The following is a 21,569-nucleotide window of genomic DNA, read 5'->3' as shown; positions in this document are numbered from 1 at the left end:
TTTCAGTCTTTCCCGTGGGGAGTGGATAGGACTTCACATTTTTACTGGTAACACAGGCTTTACACTTGCCACATTTATAGAAGCCTTTTTGTTCTTTAAGCCAGTTCTTTTTCTTCACAGGGCCCTCAAAGTAACTCTTGACAAGCATGTCTTTAAGAGATCGTGCCTTTCTATAAGTAACCTGTGGTGAGCTGTTGACCAGTTTCCCAATAGTAGGATCACTTTTTACAATGTACCAATGCTTTTTCAAAATTCCTCTTACACTGCCTGCTTCAACATTGTATGTTGTTATCATCCTCACGTTGCTAGACCCCGAATCATCGGGATGTTTAGTAACCCTCTTGTTCAGAAGTGATTCCCTTTTTCTCGATTTCACTTTTTCCTTAGCTGTCAGTAATGTCTGGTCTGAGTAACCCCTGACTCTGAATCTTTGAATCATGGTGTCCTGTGCCTTTTCATAGTTATCATTGGAGCTACAGTTTCTTTTGGCTCTTAAAAATTCTCCATACGGAATGCTGTCCTTTAGGCTGCTTGGGTGGTGGCTTCTGGCATGTAAAATGCTGTGGGTTTCCTGTATAGGTCTGTTTCAATCACCCCTTCCACTATCCTGACTGTGACATCCAAAAAGTCCATTTCTAAGGGATCTACCTTACTCGTGAATCTAAGATTCACATCATTTTTATTGCTGTTAAGAAGGAATTTGTTGAGATCAGATCTTGTTCCATCCCAAATCAGAAAGATGTCATCTATGTACCTGGTGTAAAATACAATATGGCGGGTTATATCAACATTGTCCTCAGACCATAGAATTTGTTCCTCCCACCATCCCATCAACATGCATGCAAAACTTGGAGCAAAACAACTCCCCATAGCAGTCCCAACTTCCTGCTTGTACCAGATATTTTCAAACAGGAAGAAGTTATTTGTAAGGCAAAATTCCAGCATTTTCAATAGCATTTCCGTCTGGTTAAGGTAGAATATTGATCGGACCCTCATAAAGTGTCTACAAGCTCTCAGACCATCGATGTGTTTAATGCACGTGTACAGAGAGACCACGTCAATCGTAACCATACAGAAACTGTCCTCCCATCTGATACCCTCAATCTTAGAGATAAAATCAGTGCTGTCTCTACAGTATGAGGGGAGATTCAAAACATATGGAAAGAGAAAGGTGTCCAGAAAAATGGAGGTACTTTCAAGGAGACTACCATTAGCCGATACAATTGGCCTTCCAGGTGGATCGTCCCTGTCCTTGTGGACCTTGGGCAGCATATAGAAACAGGGGGAGACCGGGTGTTGTACATGCAGGAACCTGAACTCAGATTCAGCTAACAGATTCTTGCCTCTCCAATTTCTCAACTTATCATGTTAAGTAGAAATACTCATCACATATTCCTCCCCGTTCGCCCTTCTATAGTTGCCTGACAGCTCTAGTTGTTTCCTAGCTTCCTGTCTGTACAGGTTGACATCCCACAAAACAACATTGCCACCCTTGTCTGAGGGTTTGATTATAAAGCTTTGATCAGCATTAAGAGTTTTCAAAGCTTCCCTTTGCTGCGGTGTCAAATTGTGGGCATGTCTATTCTTACTCTTTTCCCACAGGACAAGAAGATCTCTATTGACTATCTCATGAACGGTTTCCAGGTTGTCATGGGGAGTGGTGGGGTTGAAAGTGGATTTGGGTCTATGGTTCGTAACACTTCTCCCTCCTAGTGTTAATCCCATCCTGTCTAATATTTCCACATCATCCAAACCACTCACATCTTCTCCACACAACTCAAATGCACTCGCCAAGCTGTCAACATCCTGTATCTGTAAGACTTTTGACACCTGTGTGCTCCAAATGGTATCACTGCTCCTATGTTCTAAAGCATGTTTTTTCTTTAGTGCGAACATTTTCATCAATTTCAATTTTCGGACAAATTGGAAAACATCAATCCTGGTTTGTAATTGAAGTTGGCTGTCGGGCAGAAAGTCAAGCCCAACTCCAAACCGATTTTTCAGCCTCAGTCAAAACGTGGGAGGAAATGTTAACAATAGTCAAATTGGGCTCACCCATCATTGTTGCTTGTTCTGTCGTTGCGTCTTCCCATACAACATTGCTCCTCTTGTGCTGCTTCCCCCGCGCCTTGTTGTCTTCCTCTTGTGTTTCCTCCTCTTCCTCTTCCGTATGTTCGATTTGGTGGTCTTGCCCTCAATGTCAGTGTTGACTGTAAAAAATCATAAAAAGGACACTTGTTACACCTTCTAACCTTCGCTTTCAAAGGATGAAGAGTACCCTCAAAAACTCAATGCAATTGGAAGTGCGGTATATATGTTTTATCCGCCCGCATTGTAGTTGTGGCAGTTATCATCGGGTTTATCTTCTGTGCGTAAACTGCCAGCCTCAACCCGAGGAACCTCTGGGTTATTTGGTGCAGTGTCCAGAGATATGAGGGTTTCCCCACTATACACAGTGCAAAAAAGAAAAAAGAGACAAAAAAGTGATGTGCGGAAAATTGATTTAAAAAAGGAGAAATAGCCCCAGAGATTTATTGAGGGGTGTATTTCCACTGTATTAAAAAGGAATTGTACTTTATGTAGACCGAGTTACTTGGTCTATAAGTATATATTGAAAAATCGTCGACATGTTTCAGCTCCTTGGGCCCTAGGGGTCTATGGAGCTTTCGTCAGGACTTGTACAAACAGAAAAACACATAGATTATACTCACACTATTTGTGTAGTATCAGTTTAGCATTTTTCGATTTCTGAAAAACAGTTACATGTTAGTACACATCTTTGTAATTACAGTGCAATTTCATCGTATTAGGGGAACATAAATGGACATCGTCATATTCTAGAAACAATGTTAAGTCATGCTCTACTTGCAAAGCAAGGTGACACAGGGGAGGGGGGAGGGGATTCAGTTATAGCAAATGGCAGGGAGATTTTGAAGTACTCGGCAGAAGTTGTGAGTATGTATATCTAGATTAGGTAATGCATCTAACCAACAGATAAAGTTGTATATATGTTGAAAACTCACTAAGGATGGTTTTTATTGAATCCTTTGGGTGCAAAAAATATCATTGGTATGGAGTAAAATGGGGGAGGCTCCCACAGAGTGCAATTATATATTCAATTGTATGTAGGAAGCTTATATTAGGCATGATGTGTTTTGCCCTCCAAATATACAATTGAATATAGCTTTGTAACTAACCATGGCTACGGGACGCGGAAGGAACTAGCCTCGTAATTTATTTACCAAAAAAGGTATCCAGCAGGGTATTGGACGATGAACATGGTGTATTACGTGCAAAATAATGCGTTTTTAATTGTTCAAGCGTTTTGCCAAGAAAACATACATGCTGCCTGGTGATTGTAGGCATGCTCGGTAAACAATAGGCATTATGCGCGGCGTGAAGACTGGTACGCTTGGGCAGGATTCCTACCTCAGTTAAACGTGCGCTTAGCCGCTTCGGGGGAGTTTCGCTTTTCGAAGCACAGAGCTATTAGAAGTAAAGAGAAAAGTGTTTTTAGGAAGCGCGGCTTTCAAAGGATCTTACCGGTATAGCGGTTCTCCATTCCGTCGCCATTACCCGCGTGTAGGAGATTTCCCGACTTGTGCTGGCTCTGCCCCCGGATACACGTGGTGTTTTCGGTGGCTTTGTTTTTAAAGGGGCATGTTACAGGTTGCAATACAGTTAAAGGAGCCTCGTACTTTACAGAAAAATGCGCCTTATGGTTTCTTTAAATGTGCATATGTTGGTATACTCGTAAGTGGAATGAGTATTAACCTATGTTTATGTTGGGAACATAGTTATTGACACGGTTATATAAACAGAGGTGTGTTTATAGTTGTAGGTGGTAGTTTTGACAGAATGACTCATTTCTGGATATTGAGATCTAACGTGCAAAGTGGTGCCATGCAATATCATCATTTAAACCATGCTCACAGGTACGTAATCTGTCAACCCACCGCTGTTCTTTTTCATACAGCACCTTTTCTGCATTACTTGACTTGTCGGTCAGCATCTCGATCACTGTCCAGTGCATATCATCACAGGAATGATTCATTTCTATGAAGTTTGAACACAATTTGGTGGTATTTTTCTTCAACCTGATGTTACTTTTGTGTTCACTAATTCTTGTTTTGATTTTGCGGCATGTCATCCCTATATACTGTTTTTTACAGGGGCAGCTCACCATATATATAACATGTGAAGAATTGCATGTGGTATGTTGTTTTTGTGTCCATATTAAGCTATCAGATAGCTGCAGAGTTTTTGAAACAGACGTTGTTTTGCAGGCTGCACACATCCCACAAGGGTAATGACCAGTTACTGGCATCATTGTAGCATCCCTTATTTCTGTTGTTAATTTTGGTTTTTGGGGGCGTGTGTGCACCAGTGTGTCCTTCAGATTCTTCGATCTGCGGTTTGCAAATCTAGGTCTTGGCCAATCAAATTTGCCTGTGTTCATAATGTGCCAGTTTTTATTTACAAGTTTCTGTATGGCATACGTTGCTGGATTGAAGGTTGTCACACAGGTTGTTAAGTCTGGTATTGGTTCCTTATGGTGGGTTTGGAGAAGGCATTCTCTAGGTTGGTTACCAGCTCGTTTCTTGCATTTCCTGATTGTTTTTTCAGTGTAGTCTCTGTTTTTCAATTTTAAACTGAGCTTCTCTGATTGGATTTTATAGTCCTCACTTTTACTGCAATTTCTTTTAAGCCTTAGAAATTGGCTATACGGTAAATTGTCCCTAAGGGGTTTAGGGTGAAAGCTTTTATACGATAATAGGCTATTCTTAGCTGTTGGTTTCGTATAGGTCTTGGTTTGCAGTGCGTTGTTTTCGGTGAAGATAGTGAGATCCAGGAAATCCAGTGTTTGGTTATTGCAGGTATATGTGAAATTGAGCCAAGGATCCAAACTGTTGAGCCAAATTATAAAGTTAGGTATGTTATGTTATGTTCTGTTATGTTATGTTATGTTATTTATTCTTTTGTATAGCGCAACGGTTACTCAAAAAGAGTGTCCCGGCGCTTTAGGTAAGGAGAACAGATTTCAGAATAACACAACACAGCTAAAAGAGGTTAAAAAATAAACCGAAAAAAAGCGGAACTACAGGCAGACCTATTGGGAAAACAGCCAGGTTTTGAGACCTCTTCTAAAATCAAGGAGAGTAGACGCCCCCCGCAAAGGGAGCGGTAATGAATTCCACATCTGTGGGGCCAACAGACTGAAAGAGCGGCCCCCGCGGCGAGCCCTCTTCACACGCGGAACAGCCGCCAAAAGTAGAGATTCTGACCTCAACGAGCGAGTCGGATGGTAAAAGGTCAGTCTCTTTTGGAGATGTTTAGCTCCCACAGCATGGAGCGCTTTGTAGGCCAAGGTCAGAGCCTTAAAGGCGATCCGTGTGCGGATGGGTAGCCAGTGTAACGTCACCAACAACCCAGAGGCGCTGGTGCGTCTACTTAGGCCAAAGATGGCCCTGGCCGCCGCGTTCTGTGCAACTTGAAGCCTTTGCAGCAGATACTCTGGCAGGCCCAGGTAGAGAATGTTGGCATAATCCAACCTGGAGCCTATCAGAGTCTGCACCGTCAGCCTCCTGTGCTCCTCGGACAAGAGAGGCAGAAACCTCTGCAGCATTTTTAACAGGCCGAAGCAGGTGCCGGTAACCCCCAAGATCTGGGCTTTCATCGTCAGCCCCTTGTCCATCTTAACCCCCAAGTTTTTAGCCATGGGAGAGGAGCCGGACGGAGGGAACATGTCGATGGGCCACCAGGCCTGCCAGCTAGGCTCCGTATCGCACCCAAAGAAGAGTACCTCCGATTTGTCGGAAATGCACTTGAGGCTGTTCAGTTGGAACCATGCGAACACAGCCCCAAGGCAATTCTGGATACTCTCCCCGTCAAAGTCAGCCCCTCTCTCGCAAGAGAAGAGGAGCTGGGTGTCGTCGGCATACGACACGATCCGGGCACCAAATGACTCCGCCACCGCCGCCAAAGGGGTCATAAAGATGTTAAAAAGGGTCGGGCTCAATATAGAGCCCTGAGGGACCCCGACTCCCAAAGGCGGCATTACAGCGGTGTCAGATGATGTCCAGATCGTTTGCCGGCGGCCGGCCAAAAAGGAAGAAAACCATTTGAGCACCGTCCCCCGCAGACCAATCTCAAAGAGTCTTGCGAGCAGGCCCTCATGGGGGACGGTGTCAAAAGCCGCCGACAAGTCCAACAACACCAGCATGACCTTGCCCCCGGAATCCAACACCCCTTTAATGGTTTCAGAAACCTCAAGGAGCGCGGTCTCCGTGCTGCGATTTGAACGGAAGCCCGACTGGGAGTCATGTAAGATCTCATGGGACTCCAGAAAATTGGAGAGCACCGACTGAACGTGCTTCTCCAGAATTTTTACAAGAGCCGGCAGCAACGAAATTGGCCTGTAGTTGGCTGGGGCTTTCGGGTCAAGTCCCGGCTTTTTAAGCAACGGGATGACCATTGCCTGCTTCCACACTGGCGGCACCTCTCCCAGACTCAACGAGAGGTTGAGAAGAGGGTGTGCCAGCGGATTAACCACCTCCGCCAATTTACCCAGGAGCTTAGCAGGGCAGGGGTCAAGCGGAGACCCAGATTTTAAATTGCCCATAAGCGCTAGGGAAGCGGAGGCTGGCAGAGATGGAAACTCAGCCAATATGGCGCCCTGCATAACTGGGGGAGGCGTGCCCGCCTCGGGCATCGGCAATGTAACCGGTCCACTCGATAGAAAGGAGTCCTGGATGAGTTTGATCTTGCCTGTAAAAAAACACGCAAGATCCGCCGCCCAAGATTCTACGGGCCCCTCTTCCGAAGCGGTAGTCCGAGGTGAGATGAATTCTCGAACAATGGTAAAGATCTCCTTACTGGAGTTCGAAGCTGCTTCGATTCTCCCCGCAAGAAAGCTTTCTTTTCGAGGCGGATGTCTCGGTGGTAAGCTTTAACCACAGCCTTGTAGGCAGACCTGTCCTTGCTGTCATAATGAGCCCACCAGGCCCTTTCCGCTACCTTGCACTGCTGCCGCGTAGCCCACAGAGCAGGGGTAAACCAAGGGGCCGAGACCCGCTTAGATGTCGGGCGGGGGGCAGGGCTGGGGCCAGGTCATTCAGCCTCTCCGTCAGCCATTCAGGTAGATCTTTTTTGATATCCCAGATCAAAAAAATGTCGTCTATATATCTCTTCCAGTATAATATACTGGAAGAGAATGGGTTGGTTTCATTGAGGACATATTGGGATTCAATTTGGCTAACATACAGTCCGGCCACTGAAGGCGCAAAGGCACTGCCCATGGAAGTTCCATGGACTTTCATGTACAATTCGCCATCGTATTCAAAAAAGTTCTCTTTTAAAGCCATTTGCAGCATTGTAGGATAAAGTGTCTTGGCGTATTGTAGTGCCATTCCTCCATGTAGAGTACGTCCTCCAACATCTGTAAGGTTTCATCCTGTGGTAGGCTTGTGAATAATGACTCGACGTCTAGACCAACCATAGTCATAGTGTTGGGGTCAAAAGGAGTATCCATGATCTGCACTAAAAGGTCCCTGGTATCCTTTATGTAGGTTTCTGTTTTTGTACCAGTGGTTTGAGGAATTCGTCGGCAAATTTAGATAAGGGTTCAAGAACCGGACCTATCCCGGAAACAATAGGTCGGCCAGGAGGTGGTGACCTATTTTTATGAGTTTTTGGGAGGGAATAAAAATATGGAATTTTCGGTTCTTTTTGTATAAGGAATTCTGCTTCCTTTTTTGAAATCCACATTTTTATCCTCTGCCACAACTACAATGCGGGGCGGATAAAACATATATACCGCACTTCCAATTGCATTGAGTTTTTGAGGGTACTCTTCATCCTTTGAAACCGGAGGTTAGAAGGTGTAACAAGTGTCCTTTTTACTTCCTTGATTAATCTCGTCTAGTACCTAGGGGAAAGAAACGGACACTATTTTTCCTCATCCCTCCAATTTTGATGAACATATATAAAAAATCATACTCTTCCAGAGGTTTAAAGGAAAGCATACTTCTTCCGCTTGTATCCAAAATTTCTTCAAAGTCCGAATAGTTTTCTAACCCAGATTCTGAGACCGTCACATTCCGTTGTTGTCCTGCCAGTTGTTTAAATTGTTTAATTGCTGCATCATATTTCTTCCCAAAAGTAAGAATACGCCCACTGGCATAGTCTTGTTTGTCTCTTAAGAACTTGGTCTTTTTCTTTTGTTTGATCTCATTCTCATACTTGTCAAGCCTCTTCTTATATATTTATATTCTCTGAGGCTGGCCTGATATCCTGATCTTTATATGTATTCCTTTAGGGACATTTGGATTGTGTACCAACGGTGACACTTCCCTTCTATTAGGGACTGGAAATTGCCCTTTAGAAGTAATCTTGAAGGTAACGAGATGACTTTGATGCCGTGGTTGTTGGATTCTTTTTATTTTCTGCATAATTTTTCCTGGCTATTCACTGCTACTCTGTGGTGCACAAATGGTTGTGGAGTACACACCGTGCTGTTAACTTGGTGTTTTTTCTTTTCTTTCCTTTGATTGGTTTCTAGGTGATAGTAACTTGTGTTTTGCCTCACTCTTGGAAACGCACTGAATATTTAAAAAAAATTCAGTTTTGGCACTGCATTGTCACATACGGGTGAGAGTTGGATTGGAAGATCTATTTGTTTTGGTTTAATAAATGTCCTTATTATTGTTTTAGTGTAATTATACCCTTGTCCTGATGAAGCCATAAGAGATGACTGGCTAAAATGCGACCGCGACTGCGTCGACACCTCTTGATAAGGAGTCCCTATAAATGGTTAAATTGGTTCAAACTCCAATACAAGCACCTTGATAAATAATTTTTTAGAGGTGTTATACCTCTGGCACTTCTAGGATTTCTAGGACTTCCTAGATGTGTATCACTTTGATTTAAGAGTGAATACAGTGAGAATTTTCTGTTCTTTTAGGGTATATATGTTTTGTGTACGTAGTGTATATATTGTACATGTGATGTATATATTTTGTATATTGTATTGTATATAGAGATGAATGCTAGTTAGGGTGTTTTATTGTTGTACAGTCCTTAGTATATGTAGTAATTGTTTATATTATTAAATTTTTCTTGTGTGCCCCCTGGTCATTAGACACGTATATATGTTTTTGTAACTTGTGAACATTAATGATTTGAAAAAAGTTTTTTTGATCTTCAAGGCAATTAATTGTACCTTGGATGTAAATAAATGTTGAATTTATCCCTCTGTGCCATTATCTTTTCCATATACATCGTTTGATGTCCCTTGCTCAGATATAGGAGGGTGATTTGGGCATGACCCAAAAGTTTTTTACTAGTACACCTGGTCCTAGCAGCACTCAGGATTCACAAATCACTGATGGCTCTACCCCAGCTGGGCCTTTCTCTCCCCAGGCCAGTCCCCGAACTGTCGCCGACACACAGCCACCTCCAATTCAGACTGTCAGCCAATTATGATTGTTAGTGCCCCTCACACACGTTTTGCCCACAGTGGTGGAATGGATGCCAAATCTTGCAACCATGAGTGTGTTGCTGACCATGGCAGGGCACACTGGGTCTCATGTACTCACTCTGCACTTTGTACTGGCCACTAAACTTGTTTCTCCTAGCTGTGTTCATTGTTCCCTGTGCAGCTTCTCATGTACCTCACCTGCACTATATCCTGGCCACTAGCTCTGTTGTTCACTGAGGTTCGGGCATTGCCTGTGCAGCTTCTCATGTACCTCACCTGCAATATATCCTGGCCACTAGCTTTGATGTTCACTGATGTTCGAACCTTGCCTGTGCAGCTTCTAATGAACCTCACCTGAACTTTATCCTGGCCACTGGCCCCATTGTTCATTGATGTTCGAGCCTTGCCTGTGCAGCTTCTCATGTACCTCACCTGCACTGTCTCCTGGACACTGGCCTTGCTGTTTTCCCCTTCCCTGTGCAGGATCTCATGGGCATACTCTGCACCTTGGACTGGCCACTGGCCTTGCTGTTTGCCCCTTCCCTGTACAGGATCTCATGGACATACTCTGCCTCTTGGGCTGGCCACTGGCCTCGCTGTTTGCCCCTTCCTTGTGCAGGATCTCATGGATAGACTCTGAACCTTGGACTGTCCACTGACCTTGCTGTATACCCCTTCCCTGTAAAGGATCTCATGAACATACTCTACACCTTGGACTGACCACTGGCCTTGCTGTTTATCCCTTCCCTGTGCATGTTATCATGGACATACTATGCACTTTGTCGTGGCCACTGGTCTTGCACTTGTTCATTTTTTGTGCCTTTCATTGTGATATGTGAATAAAACCAGTTACTCCTGTTGTCTGCATTGTCAGTGTCCTTGATGAATAAAGCGTTATTCTGTGAGGGTATGGTTTACTGTGACACATGCTCTAAATGCCAATTCAACTGTGCCAATGGTTTGGGTCACCTTTGTCAGGGTTTTGCAGTGGTGACATGTACTTCAGTTCTTCTTGACTCTGGGGGTGCAATGATGTTGGTTTGTGATGAACTACAGTTGCAATGCTCACTCTTTGGTCAACTTGTCTATATTGGACACATGTCAGGTCTGTATGCAGTGCCAGCACAAAGTGGGATTCAATACACAGTATTGCAGTCTGGCAGGTCAGGGTGTGTGTGCTTTCTTGATGTGTGCTCAGCAGTGTTGGTGTATTCTCATCTAGTGATGTCCAGGCATCATTGCCACATGCGTTACTTTATGTTTTTGCACTTGGGTGGGCATGTGGTGTGCAGTGTGAAAGGGTGACTTTGTTGTTGGTGTGTGTATGCCTCTGCAATGTGGAATGCAGACTTGTCACCCTGGAGTTGTGTACCTGTTGTTTGTGTTGGTCAGCCCTGTGCTTGTGACTGTGTGCACATGTGTGAGTTGTAGGTTGTGCACTGTACAGTGTGTTGGTGTGCCCTTGCACTTGTGGGGGACGACTACTTGTTGTTGGTGGCAATTGTCATTATGCAGGGTGTGGGCTGGAAAGTCAGGGTTGTGTTTTGTTGATCCACCATGTTTTTTGTAACTGTCTGTGCTCATTGTGCAGCCCTGCTCAGCCACACTGACAATGTGGGTGTGTTTTGTCATGCATTGCTGTCACTAGGGTCTATTTTGTAACCATTGTGGCATATGGGCTTTGGAGTAAGACCATTGCCTATCTGTGCTTTGTATGCCTACCCATTGTGTGTGTGCCTTTCATCTACATTGGTATGGGACATTCCTCACCTATCCACTACTGTCGTACCCACCACTACACTTTCATGTCAGCTGTCCCCTTGACTTGCCAGTTTGTGTGCCTCTCCATCAGTTCATTGGCTTCACTATGCTTTGTGGTGCTGATCTGTGCACAGGACCAATGTGCCACGGATGACAGTTGACCAATTGGGTATATGTGATGTTCTTGTCGTGTTTTGCAGCCATGTTTGCTCATTTGCAGTTCTGCTGTCTGTGCTGCACAGTCCTCTAGTCATGGTGTTGTCACCTGTGAGTCCCTGAACTGTGCATGTGTGTGTGTTGTATTGGCTGTATGTGTGTTTGCTGTGGTACTGCTTCACTTTCTGAGGGTGATGTTGTGTCAGTGCTGTGCTGATTGTTGATGTGTGTGTTCATGTTGTGTCAGTCTTATCTGTGTGGTAATGGTATGTTTGTTGTGCACACACAACTTGTCGTGCAAGCAGTGCTGTGAATGCATGTTGCCTTGTCCTTGCCTGGTGTGCACCCCCTGATGTCCTGCTGTGCTGGGCACTGTGATGTATTGGGATGTGTATCTGTTATCCGTATTTCTGTATCTGATATCTGTATTTCCGAAGCCAAAAAGGAATACCTTGAACACAGGATAGATCGGGCGGACAACATGAGTAGGGAACTCTTTAGAATTGTTAAAGAGTTTGTTGATCCTGCCGCAGGTGCCCTCTCTCACTCTCATACGGAAGAGTGGATTAGGCAGCTTGCTGACTTTTTTGTCACAAAAATTAAAACCATTCAGGACTCCTTTCCTCCCGTGGACTCTTCCTTAGTTGCCGATGACTTCGGTAGCAATCGGCCAGTACCATCCTTAGAGGCAGAGCCTGGACCCACACTATCGGTCTTTCCGCAGTTGTCTTATGCAACGTCGCTGGAGCTACTGTCTCGGCTTCAATCTGGCTCACCCCTGGATGCTTGTCCAGCAAAGTGCTTGGGCAGGGTGGCATCGGCAGTAAACAGCTTGTTGAACCCCCTGCTCAATCTGTCTTTGAGCTCCGGAGTGGTGCCTCGGGAATGGAAACACGCGCTCATTCTGCCGCTGATCAAAAAACCTCTGTTAGATCCTTTGCTGCTGGCTAACTATAGACCGATCTCCCTTCTCCCTGCTCTGGCGAAGGTGGTTGAGAAGCATGTTCAGTATACACTTACCACCTTTATTGAGAATAACAACATTCTCCATGACTCTCAATCCGGTTTCCGTGCTAATTATAGCACGGAGACTGCCCTCGTGGAGGTGACCGACGCCATCAGGGAGATGCTCGATCTAGGGGGCAAGGCTATGTTAGTCATGCTGGATTTGTCAGCGGCTTTCGACACCGTCCCTCATGCTGGTCTCCTTTTAAGACTCAGGGAGATTGGACTGCGGGGGACGGTGTTGGATTGGTTTCAATCCTTTCTATCGGACCGCCGACAGGTGATCTGGGCTCCACCGTTCTCCGCTGAAATGCCATCGCTAGAGGTTGGGGTTCCTCAAGGGTCCATTCTGAGCCCCACCATCTTTAACATCTATATGGCCCCTCTGGCGTTGGTAGCGGAGGCTTATGGGGCCCGGGTCATCTCATACGCTGATGACACCCAGCTCCTGTTTACATGCAGCAAAGGAGAGGCTTTTGACGGCGACAGGATCAAAGACTGTCTGAGTGCAGTCTTTGCGTGGTTTCAGCGGCACAGCCTAAAATGCAATTCGGATAAGTCTGAGTTGCTTTTTTTTGGCTGTGCCCCTGATCCGGGCTGGAAGTCCTGGTGGCCCCAGGACATGTTCCCCCCTGAGAAATCATCTTCCCAAGTGAAAAATCTTGGAGTGGTATTTGATGATGACCTCTCTTTCCGCCCCCATATTATGGGGATATCAGGGAAATGCTTTGGCATCCTTAAGATGTTGAGGAAGTTTCTTCCTTTGCTCTCCCTACAGTATCGGAAGACGGTAGTCCAGGCGCTAGTAGGGTCTCGGTTAGATTACGCTAATGCGCTTTTTGCTGGTCTGCCCAAGTACCTCCTGGCTAGACTGCAAATTGTCCAAAATTCGGCGGCCAGAGCCATATTTGGCCTGCCTAGGAGAGCCAGCGCCCAACTGCTTCTAACCAGGCTGCACTGGCTACCTATCTCCAAAAGAATCAGATTTAAAATCCTTACGCTGGCCTTCAAAGCCCTTCACTCTGTCGGTCCTAATTATATCAGGAAGCGTACCGCTTTCTATGTGCCGCGGAGGACGTTGCGGTCAGCCGATTTGGCTAAAATGGAGGTGCCTATCGCCAAACGAGTTCGGATTGGAGGGCGGTCCTTACAACATGTGGCAGCTCGCCTTTGGAACGAGCTCCCTCTCTCCCTCCGCAAAGCTAAGAGTCTCCTAGCTTTCAGGAAAGAGCTGAAGAAGATTGCTCTTTTCTGCGTAATCACTGTGACTGTAGTGCTGCTGCCTCTGTGTTTTTAGGTTTCAGGTCTCTTTGCCAAAGCGCCGGGACACCCCTTGGGATAGCCGTGCGCTCTAAAAGTACGGCCTTAACATAACATAACATGTGTTTGATGTGGATGTGTGCAGTGTTTGGTCTGTGTTACGTCTTGCAGCTGACAGTTGCTCTGTGTGTGGTCTATCTGCATGTGTGTGGGTTTTCTTAGTGTGTTGTGATTCATCCAGATGTGTGTTGCCAGTGTGTGTGCAATACTTGTGTGTCTGTCACATGCACTTAGGGGTATTCTTCTCCCTGGGCCTGTGTGTGCCTCAGAGGGTGTTTCCTCCTATCATTTGTGTGCTTTCTTTTGTCAGGATTGTGCGTGTGCATGCAGGCGGTACTGTATGACACCATGCTGACTTTGAGGATGATGTGGTATGTCTGTCTGTGTTTCATTGTAGGCATTAGTCTCTGTTTGTGTCCATGTCTGTCTAGAGATGATGTACCTCTTGTCTGTGTTGGGGTATGTTGTGTCTGCAGTGTTGCTGAGTGATGATGTTGAGTTCTCCTGTTCTGTCTGTGCTCCCATTGCCTTACTACACTTTTGCTGCACAGGTCAGGCCTTGTGTTGTTGTACTCCTGTGTGTGTTGTTGATGATGTTGGTGTTTGGCTGTTGTTTTGTTGTCAGCATTGATTCAGGCATCCCTGAGTGTGTGATGTTTGTGTATGCCCCCCAAGGATTGTGAATGTCTGACAATGTGTTGACTGGGCACTGTTGCCACCCTTTTTTGTGTTTGACGCTGGTGTAGTGTGATGCATGGGTGGTTGGGGGGTATGTGTGGAGGATGCTACTTGTGTTTGTCAGTTATGGAGTTTGTAAAAGTACCCCGTGTGGTGCTGATGACCCTCATCTATCAAGTAGTTTGATGCTAATGTGTGGCTGGTGTCTGTTTGACTTCTGTGACTTCCTTTCATTCTTGGCATATTCATGGTTTGCCTTGCTGTCTCCATGTGTCTTGCAAATGGAGTGGCTGTGGTTTGATTTGACTTACTGTAGCAGCCATGCATTGTTCGATGGGGTGAGGATGTTGTCATATGTTCTGTGTCTTGCATGTGGTGTACATATGCTTGTTGGCTGTGTCCTGGCCCTTCCATTGGTGTGCAGATCACTTTTGCTGTAAAGGTGGCTGTATGTCTGTGTGGGGTATGTCTGTGTGACTTGACAGGCTGTGTATCGAGTTAGGTGTTTGGTTCTATTCTGTGTGAGTGGAGAACTTGTGCTTGGACTTATTTTGTTTGCCATGTGTGTAGTGCAAGTGTGGTGTGAGGGTTGCCCTGGCCATGTGTTTCTGTGCTGTGTGTTCATCTGCAGCATACCTGCTGGGGCTGCATCCCTAGTTGTTTGGAGTGTGTGGTGCAAGGTGTGGATTCAGCTGGGTGGTTGATGTGCAGGGGGTGGCACAGGTGGGGCACATGCCATGTCTCTTTGGGGGGACGATACTGTGTGGAGGGTGGAGGTGTAGGCCTGTGATCTGTGTGAACTGCCCAGGCCTGGCGCTGGCCCTGTCTTCCTGCATTCTGCGCATGTTTTGCCACAGCTTCACCTTTGCGGTGATGTGACCTAGACATTGCAGCAAGATTGTGGTGGATGCGTGGCCTGGATGCTGAGGGGTGCATTTGTGACAATTGGGACATGTGTGGGTGCACTTGTCGATGTGTTCCTGTTCCCACCTGGAAGTCTGGTGTGGACATAAACCCAATGTCAGCTCTGGTGTTGTGTGTTGTATTTGTGGGCAGAGTTGTGTAATTCCGTACCTGCGCCAGCTTCCACGATGATCCATGACTTGCTGGTAGTGTATCACGTAGAGCCCTGGGAAAACGTGTAAGGCTGGGTCCACTGCGGTTGGGTCCAGGTGGCAGGGACCTTAAATCTGGTTGTGCTTGCTCCGCTGTGGTGTTTCCGCCATCTCTGGATGTGCGGTTTCTCCTCTCCGGTGCGGCTGGCTGTTTGGGGCATCCAGATTAGTACAGCGGACGGGACTTTATTCTGCACGGCGGTGAGTGTCCATTGGCTACTACCGCCGGGGTTGTGAGCGCTTTTGGATGGCCGTTCTCTTCGCACAGCGGCGGATGGGAAATGGGCTATGTTGGCCCATGCTAATATGGCTGACGTGAGGACCGCTGCTCGCGGGCGGAAAATTCCAATTTTCTGCAACACCAACACCACGGTGGTGCCTCTGCCGGACATCCTAATCGACCCCTAAGTTTGCAAACTTTACAGTCTCTCTTCTTCATGCACAAGGTTTTTTTTACATGTGCTGCCTGCTTGGGGCCACTGGAATTATGCAGCAAAGGAAGACAAAATGACGCTGCAGTTTTGGCTAAATTATGCAACAAAAAATGACTGCAGCGTAATGCAGTATATTTTCTGATACTTTATTTTCACATTTTTACACCTGCAAACAGTCTCTGGAAAGATTTTGTCTGAGTACCAGTGTGACATACAAATGAAGCAGTGAAGAAGGGCTGTCCACTTCGCAGCTACACAGGTCACATTTTTTAGTAACTTTTGATCCGTTTGAGCTACAAACAATGTATTAGTTAAACTTGTCGGATTATGCAGCATATGTTGTATTATGTGGGAAATATGGCAGAGCCATAATTCTATAGAAAACATTTGCAAACTATTTTATTTTGATGCTCATATTAGAACTTCTCTTGTGAAAAAAAGGAAGGGGAAGTGCTGAAGACAGAAACTCCAAATGGCTTGTGCTTCCTGTTTTAAGAGTATTTGGGATATTCTGTGATTGGATACATATCTCATATTAAACCTTAAATAATCATGTATATCCATTGGTTGAATTAAATAACATCATAAGCTGTAAGTGGTCAGTGAAATGCCAAACAAATACTAAAAATGTTAATGTTTTGGGCACACCTCTGATTCCGCCAACTGATCCCAACTACGGATTATTCCATCCCTCTGACTCTCCGCCCACAGTTCCCCTACTTTTTTCCCCCACTTCGACCACTGGACGAGGTATAGTGCCATGCTGTAGCTACTTACAATGTCAGTAATGCTTTATTTAATGTAGAAATATTGATTGTGTCTGGCAAAATACAAAAACCACAGATGAACCGCCTGGTAACATGCCTTGCATGCAGAAAGCTGTTGAGCTCGATCAAGCAGTGAATGCAATAATGTATTTACATATAGTTGTAAAGCACTGTTGTTTGATCCTGCTCAGTGGGAACTTTCCAAATCCCTGCCTCATACCCGTGAGCATTTTGTTGGCAACACAAGGTCCCAGCCCCCACCTCAAGTGGTGTGCCTACCAATATCAGTATGGGGTCGTTGGGAGGAAAGAAGGGGGTTGTAATCAGTACTGCAATTGCCAAACGTAAAATCAATCCATGATGGCTGTAGTGGAGGCAGCAGCTGCATCAGCACCCAAACTAGATTTTAAACCTTGAGCACACCTAGGAAATGCCAGGGGCCGTATTATGTATTGGTATTGTTTGCGCCCAGAGCATCTTTCAAAAGGTGCGCCGGGCGCAAACAATGCCTATGTGCCCCATTATGATGTAAGAGCTGCCCTGGGGCCAGTCGCGAACGTGCCCATTCATAAGAAAGCATGTAGCAGCTGCTCTGTGTTTTCACAGTACAGGGGGCACCCGCCTGAACTTTCAAAAGGAATTAGAGATCCCCTTGCAGGCGGGTATAGTCAGTTACTGCACCCACCTGCAAGGGAATTTCTGAGGGGTCCACTTTACCCCCTGCAGAGGGCTGCTGTCAGGAGGCGCACTGACAGTGCGCCGCCTTTTAATTTGCACACTGTCAGTGCGCCTCCTGAGGGCTTCTTTGACTCTGCACCCATGTTTGTAATATGCACGGGTGCAGAGTCAAAGGAATTCACCCATGCATAGAGCACGCCCCTATGCAAATGAGGGAACACCCTTTGTTGATAGCGCTGGCACTGTAAGTGCGCCAGCACTATCGGTATTATCGAAGAGTACACACAATCGTCTGTGTCCCCTTCTATAATACCAAATTGCTCGGTCCCAGCAGAAGTCACTGGCATGAGACTGATTGCTATATATTGATCTGTGGTGCATGGGCAAATAGCTCTGTGAGTCGGATCCTGTGAATTTCTAGCCATATTTTTAGAGTGTCTGTTCTCTGTTCGTAAGGGTTGTTCACTGTTAGCCTAACTGTTATTATTATTACATAAATACTCACTCATGCTGTATCAAAGTGATATGTGTTTGAGACTAATAGAATGTTTATCTCAAATTTCTTTATAGAAATTGAAGAATGTTGTGGAGAAGGACAGACAAGATGGAATGCAAGAATTAGGTATGTAATGTAACATAGAGAAATGATATGCCTATAGCTATGTTTAGATTTCAGTGTATGCTAAAGGCAGATAATGGTCTGTTTTTATTTCATAAACACAAGTCTTTGAGTCTTGAGACGATTAGTCAAAGGCTAGTTTGCGTGACTACCCAAGAAACTCACCTCTGGAGATTCAAGTCATGATTGACGGTTTCGAATCTCTATGGGATATTTGGACAGCGACATATAGGACAAGCTCTAGCAGCATGTGAAATTTGAAAGTGGTGGGATGTAAATATCTGCCCCAAATTATACCCAGTTGGTGAGCAAAGTGAGCACACAAAACGTATAAGGAAGAGGTTGTGGCAAAACAGCCCATTCTTTAGCACATTGTTCCTAAGAAGACCACCATAATTTAAAATCCAAGTTGCAGAGGCAGGGACAACTGTTCCAGACATCGTTTACAGCATCATTCAGCAATGGTGCTGCAGTATTTTCAGAGATCCTAAAGTTTCAGAACGCAGCACCAATCTTGCATGCGCAGGCCTCAGACAGCAGTCAAGATATTAACAAAAAAATGTACACATAGAGATGATAAAGCTTTAAACATATCTATGATATGCAAGTTGGGAAACAACAGCCATAGTTTGTTCTTTCTCATAACAAGGAACCTTGATTAGCAATAATCCTCCACTCATCATGAATTATTTTAGCTTTAAACATCAACTATTTTTCCTTGCACATCAGCTTTCCAACTTCCAAAAATATACCTGTTTTGCTGGCAAATGAATACTTTTCCTTTTGGGTATTTGAATAAATAAGCTAAATTCCTTACAATAAAATGTGTCATTTATTTTTAAGGACAAAACACAATTTTGTCCCAAAATACTCATGTCCCCAAAATGACTTGAATTTTTGATAAATTCTTTTCAAGTACTACTTCCACAAGTGGACAGATTCTGACTTTAATGTCCCTACATCATCATCATCAGTTCGAGGGATTCCTGTCACTGGGGGAGAATTTCCATGGCCAATTTGCCTGGGATTTATGCCATGAATTTGGGAGGATTAGCCAGAATGTCACCAGCAATTCCTACAATGTGTTATTCATGGCCAATACTGTGTGAGGGATATTTAAAATGTTGTCAAGAAAGATCAAAACACTTGGGGGGATCATTTGAATAGTGGGCGAATGGCCACCGCCCATATGGTGGTGCCAATCCGCCTGCCAAAAACCACCACCCACATCGAATTCCCCCACCACATTACCATGGCGGGGGTACCCCGGCGGACGAGAAGACCGCCCGCCGGTTTTCAGCTGGTAGGCAATCTGCCCAATTGCCTCCTGGGCGGAAGAGCCCAGGAATATGGTTTACGCCACGGAAAGGCATGCAGACTTTGGCATTGGGGGCCCGTAGCGGGCCCCCAGGGATTCTGGGGGGTGGGAGGTGCACATGGCTGCAGTTCCATGCAAAACATGCCAGGCACCGCCCGGTGCCTGCCATGTTGTGCATGGAACTGCACAACAGGTCTTCTTGGCATTGCGGCGAGCGGTGCTGAGAGCACCGCCCGCCGCAATGTCAAGAATGCAGGATGCGCCCGCCAGTGTGGCAGGCGCATCCTAATGTCACCAACGGGACCTCCGCAACAATGGTGGGCGGTCCCATTCCACTAAAGGTCCACCCGCCATCCTAATGATGCCCTTAGAGTAGGACACAGTATTGTGTGATGGAGTGACCATAGCCACTTGGTTTCAACTGGTTTACCCTACTTAGCAGAAAAATTCCACTTGTCTTCAAATGAAGCACATACATTTCCTTAGTAACAAAAATATTCTCCTTTTCATCATCGTCGTCATCATCATCATAAAAAACCTTATTTGGTATTTCCAACCATAAAAGTACAAAAACAAATACAATGCACAAACATCACATAAAAGAGCTAAACAGAAGAGCTAAGTACCAAAGAATGAGCCACACAATTAAAATATAAAATGAAGTTTGTACAGATAAGGTGTAGGCTAGTACAATGGACCCTACAAAAACATTGACAGTACATATATATATATACTGTCGGTCGCCAGTAGGTAGTTATAGTTAGGGGTGCACAGTCAAAATTTTGAGTTTTTTATTTCGATCTACAGAAATATCAAATTGTAAATATCTAAGGGACAGAATAACGAAATCAAGATATATCAACGACCAGAATATCGACCTGAAGGTAAGAAATATAATTTTTCTTTTTTTCACAACAAAAAAACAAAGATATGTATTTTATGTGTTTGTGTTTATATATTTGTTAATTATTGTACTAGTTTTAGAATATATGTATAACATTTTGAGAAGTTAGTAATTTTTTTAATGTAAATTATGCGTTTAGTAACATAGCTGGTTGTAGGTTTATAGGGGAATAGGGTGGGAAGTAATTTAATTATAGCAAATTAAATTATTTTTTTTAGGAATTAGTAATTATTTTTAAGTACATTTTGCGTTTTAGTTCTGTAGCAGGTTCGGGGTTTATAGGGGAATCGGGTGGGAAGTAATTTAATCGTAATTTAGTAATTATTTATTATTATTTATTGCTATTGATAATTAATTGTATGTTAAATAATAATGAATTTGTATTATTTGTCAATTATTTTTTTTAATTGATTAATTGATAATTATATTAAGTGTAATCACTTATTATTGAAGTGTTTTGTGAGGTTATAGGGGAATAGGATAGGAAGTAATTTAATTCTAATTAAGTAAATATTTATTTTATTGTTGGGTGTTGCTAATTAGTTTATTGTTAATTATTATTTGGTAAGACATTTTTAATAAATATTATATTATTGTTTTGAAAACTAAAGTATTGTTCATTAATTAATAATTGGCAATACATGTTTATCAATTAATATTTATTAGTATTGACCAATTACTTATTGTTAATTGATTATTGATTGCTAAATACTTTTTAATAATTATTGTTTGTTGGTATTAGAAATTACATATGTGTTAATTAATTATTATTTGGTATGTTTTTAAATAGTTATTCTTTATTGGTATTCATCATTAATGTAATTGTTATTTAATCATTATTTATTTTAATTAATTATTTATTGGTATTGTTAATTAATGTATTGTTATTTAATGATCAAATTATTATTTATTTTAAAAAACGTATTTCAATTATTTGTAAATTATTTTTATCCCTACGCTATCCAACACTTTCCCTACATTTGCGCTCTGTGGAGTGGGAATAGTAATTTTTACCCCTACGCTATCCAACACTTTCCCTACCGGTGCACTCTCTGGAGTTGGAATAGTAATTTTTACCCCTACGCTATCCAACACTTTCCCTATATTTGCACTCTCTTGAGTGGGAATAGTGATTTTTACCCCTACGCTATCCAACACTTTCCCTACTGTTGCACTCACTGGAGTTGGAATAGTAATTTTTACCCCAACACTATCCAACACTTTCCCTATTGTTGCACTCTGGAGTTGGAATAGTAATTTTTACCCCTACGCTATCCTACACTTTCCCTACTGTTGTACTCTCTGGAGCGAGAATGGTCATTTTTACTCCTACGCT

General features: G+C 44.1%; 1 protein-coding gene across 1 annotated transcript in view; it reads left to right on the top strand.

Moving 5' to 3' along the window:
• The window catches only part of LOC147733269 (sperm-specific sodium:proton exchanger-like), a 7,973,824-nt gene that overhangs the window by 6,079,934 nt on the left and 1,872,321 nt on the right, over window positions 1–21,569 (top strand). The window contains exon 18 of the mRNA XM_086956195.1: window positions 17,963–18,014. Coding sequence (XP_086812321.1) covers window positions 17,963–18,014 — 52 coding nt within the window. The remainder of the gene's footprint in view (window positions 1–17,962; window positions 18,015–21,569) is intronic.

Source organism: Lissotriton vulgaris, chromosome 2_1, assembly GCF_964263255.1.
Source record: "Lissotriton vulgaris chromosome 2_1, aLisVul1.2, whole genome shotgun sequence".
In the NCBI taxonomy this organism is placed as follows: domain Eukaryota; kingdom Metazoa; phylum Chordata; class Amphibia; order Caudata; family Salamandridae; genus Lissotriton; species Lissotriton vulgaris.
This window is presented reverse-complemented; position numbering and strand designations above follow the sequence as displayed.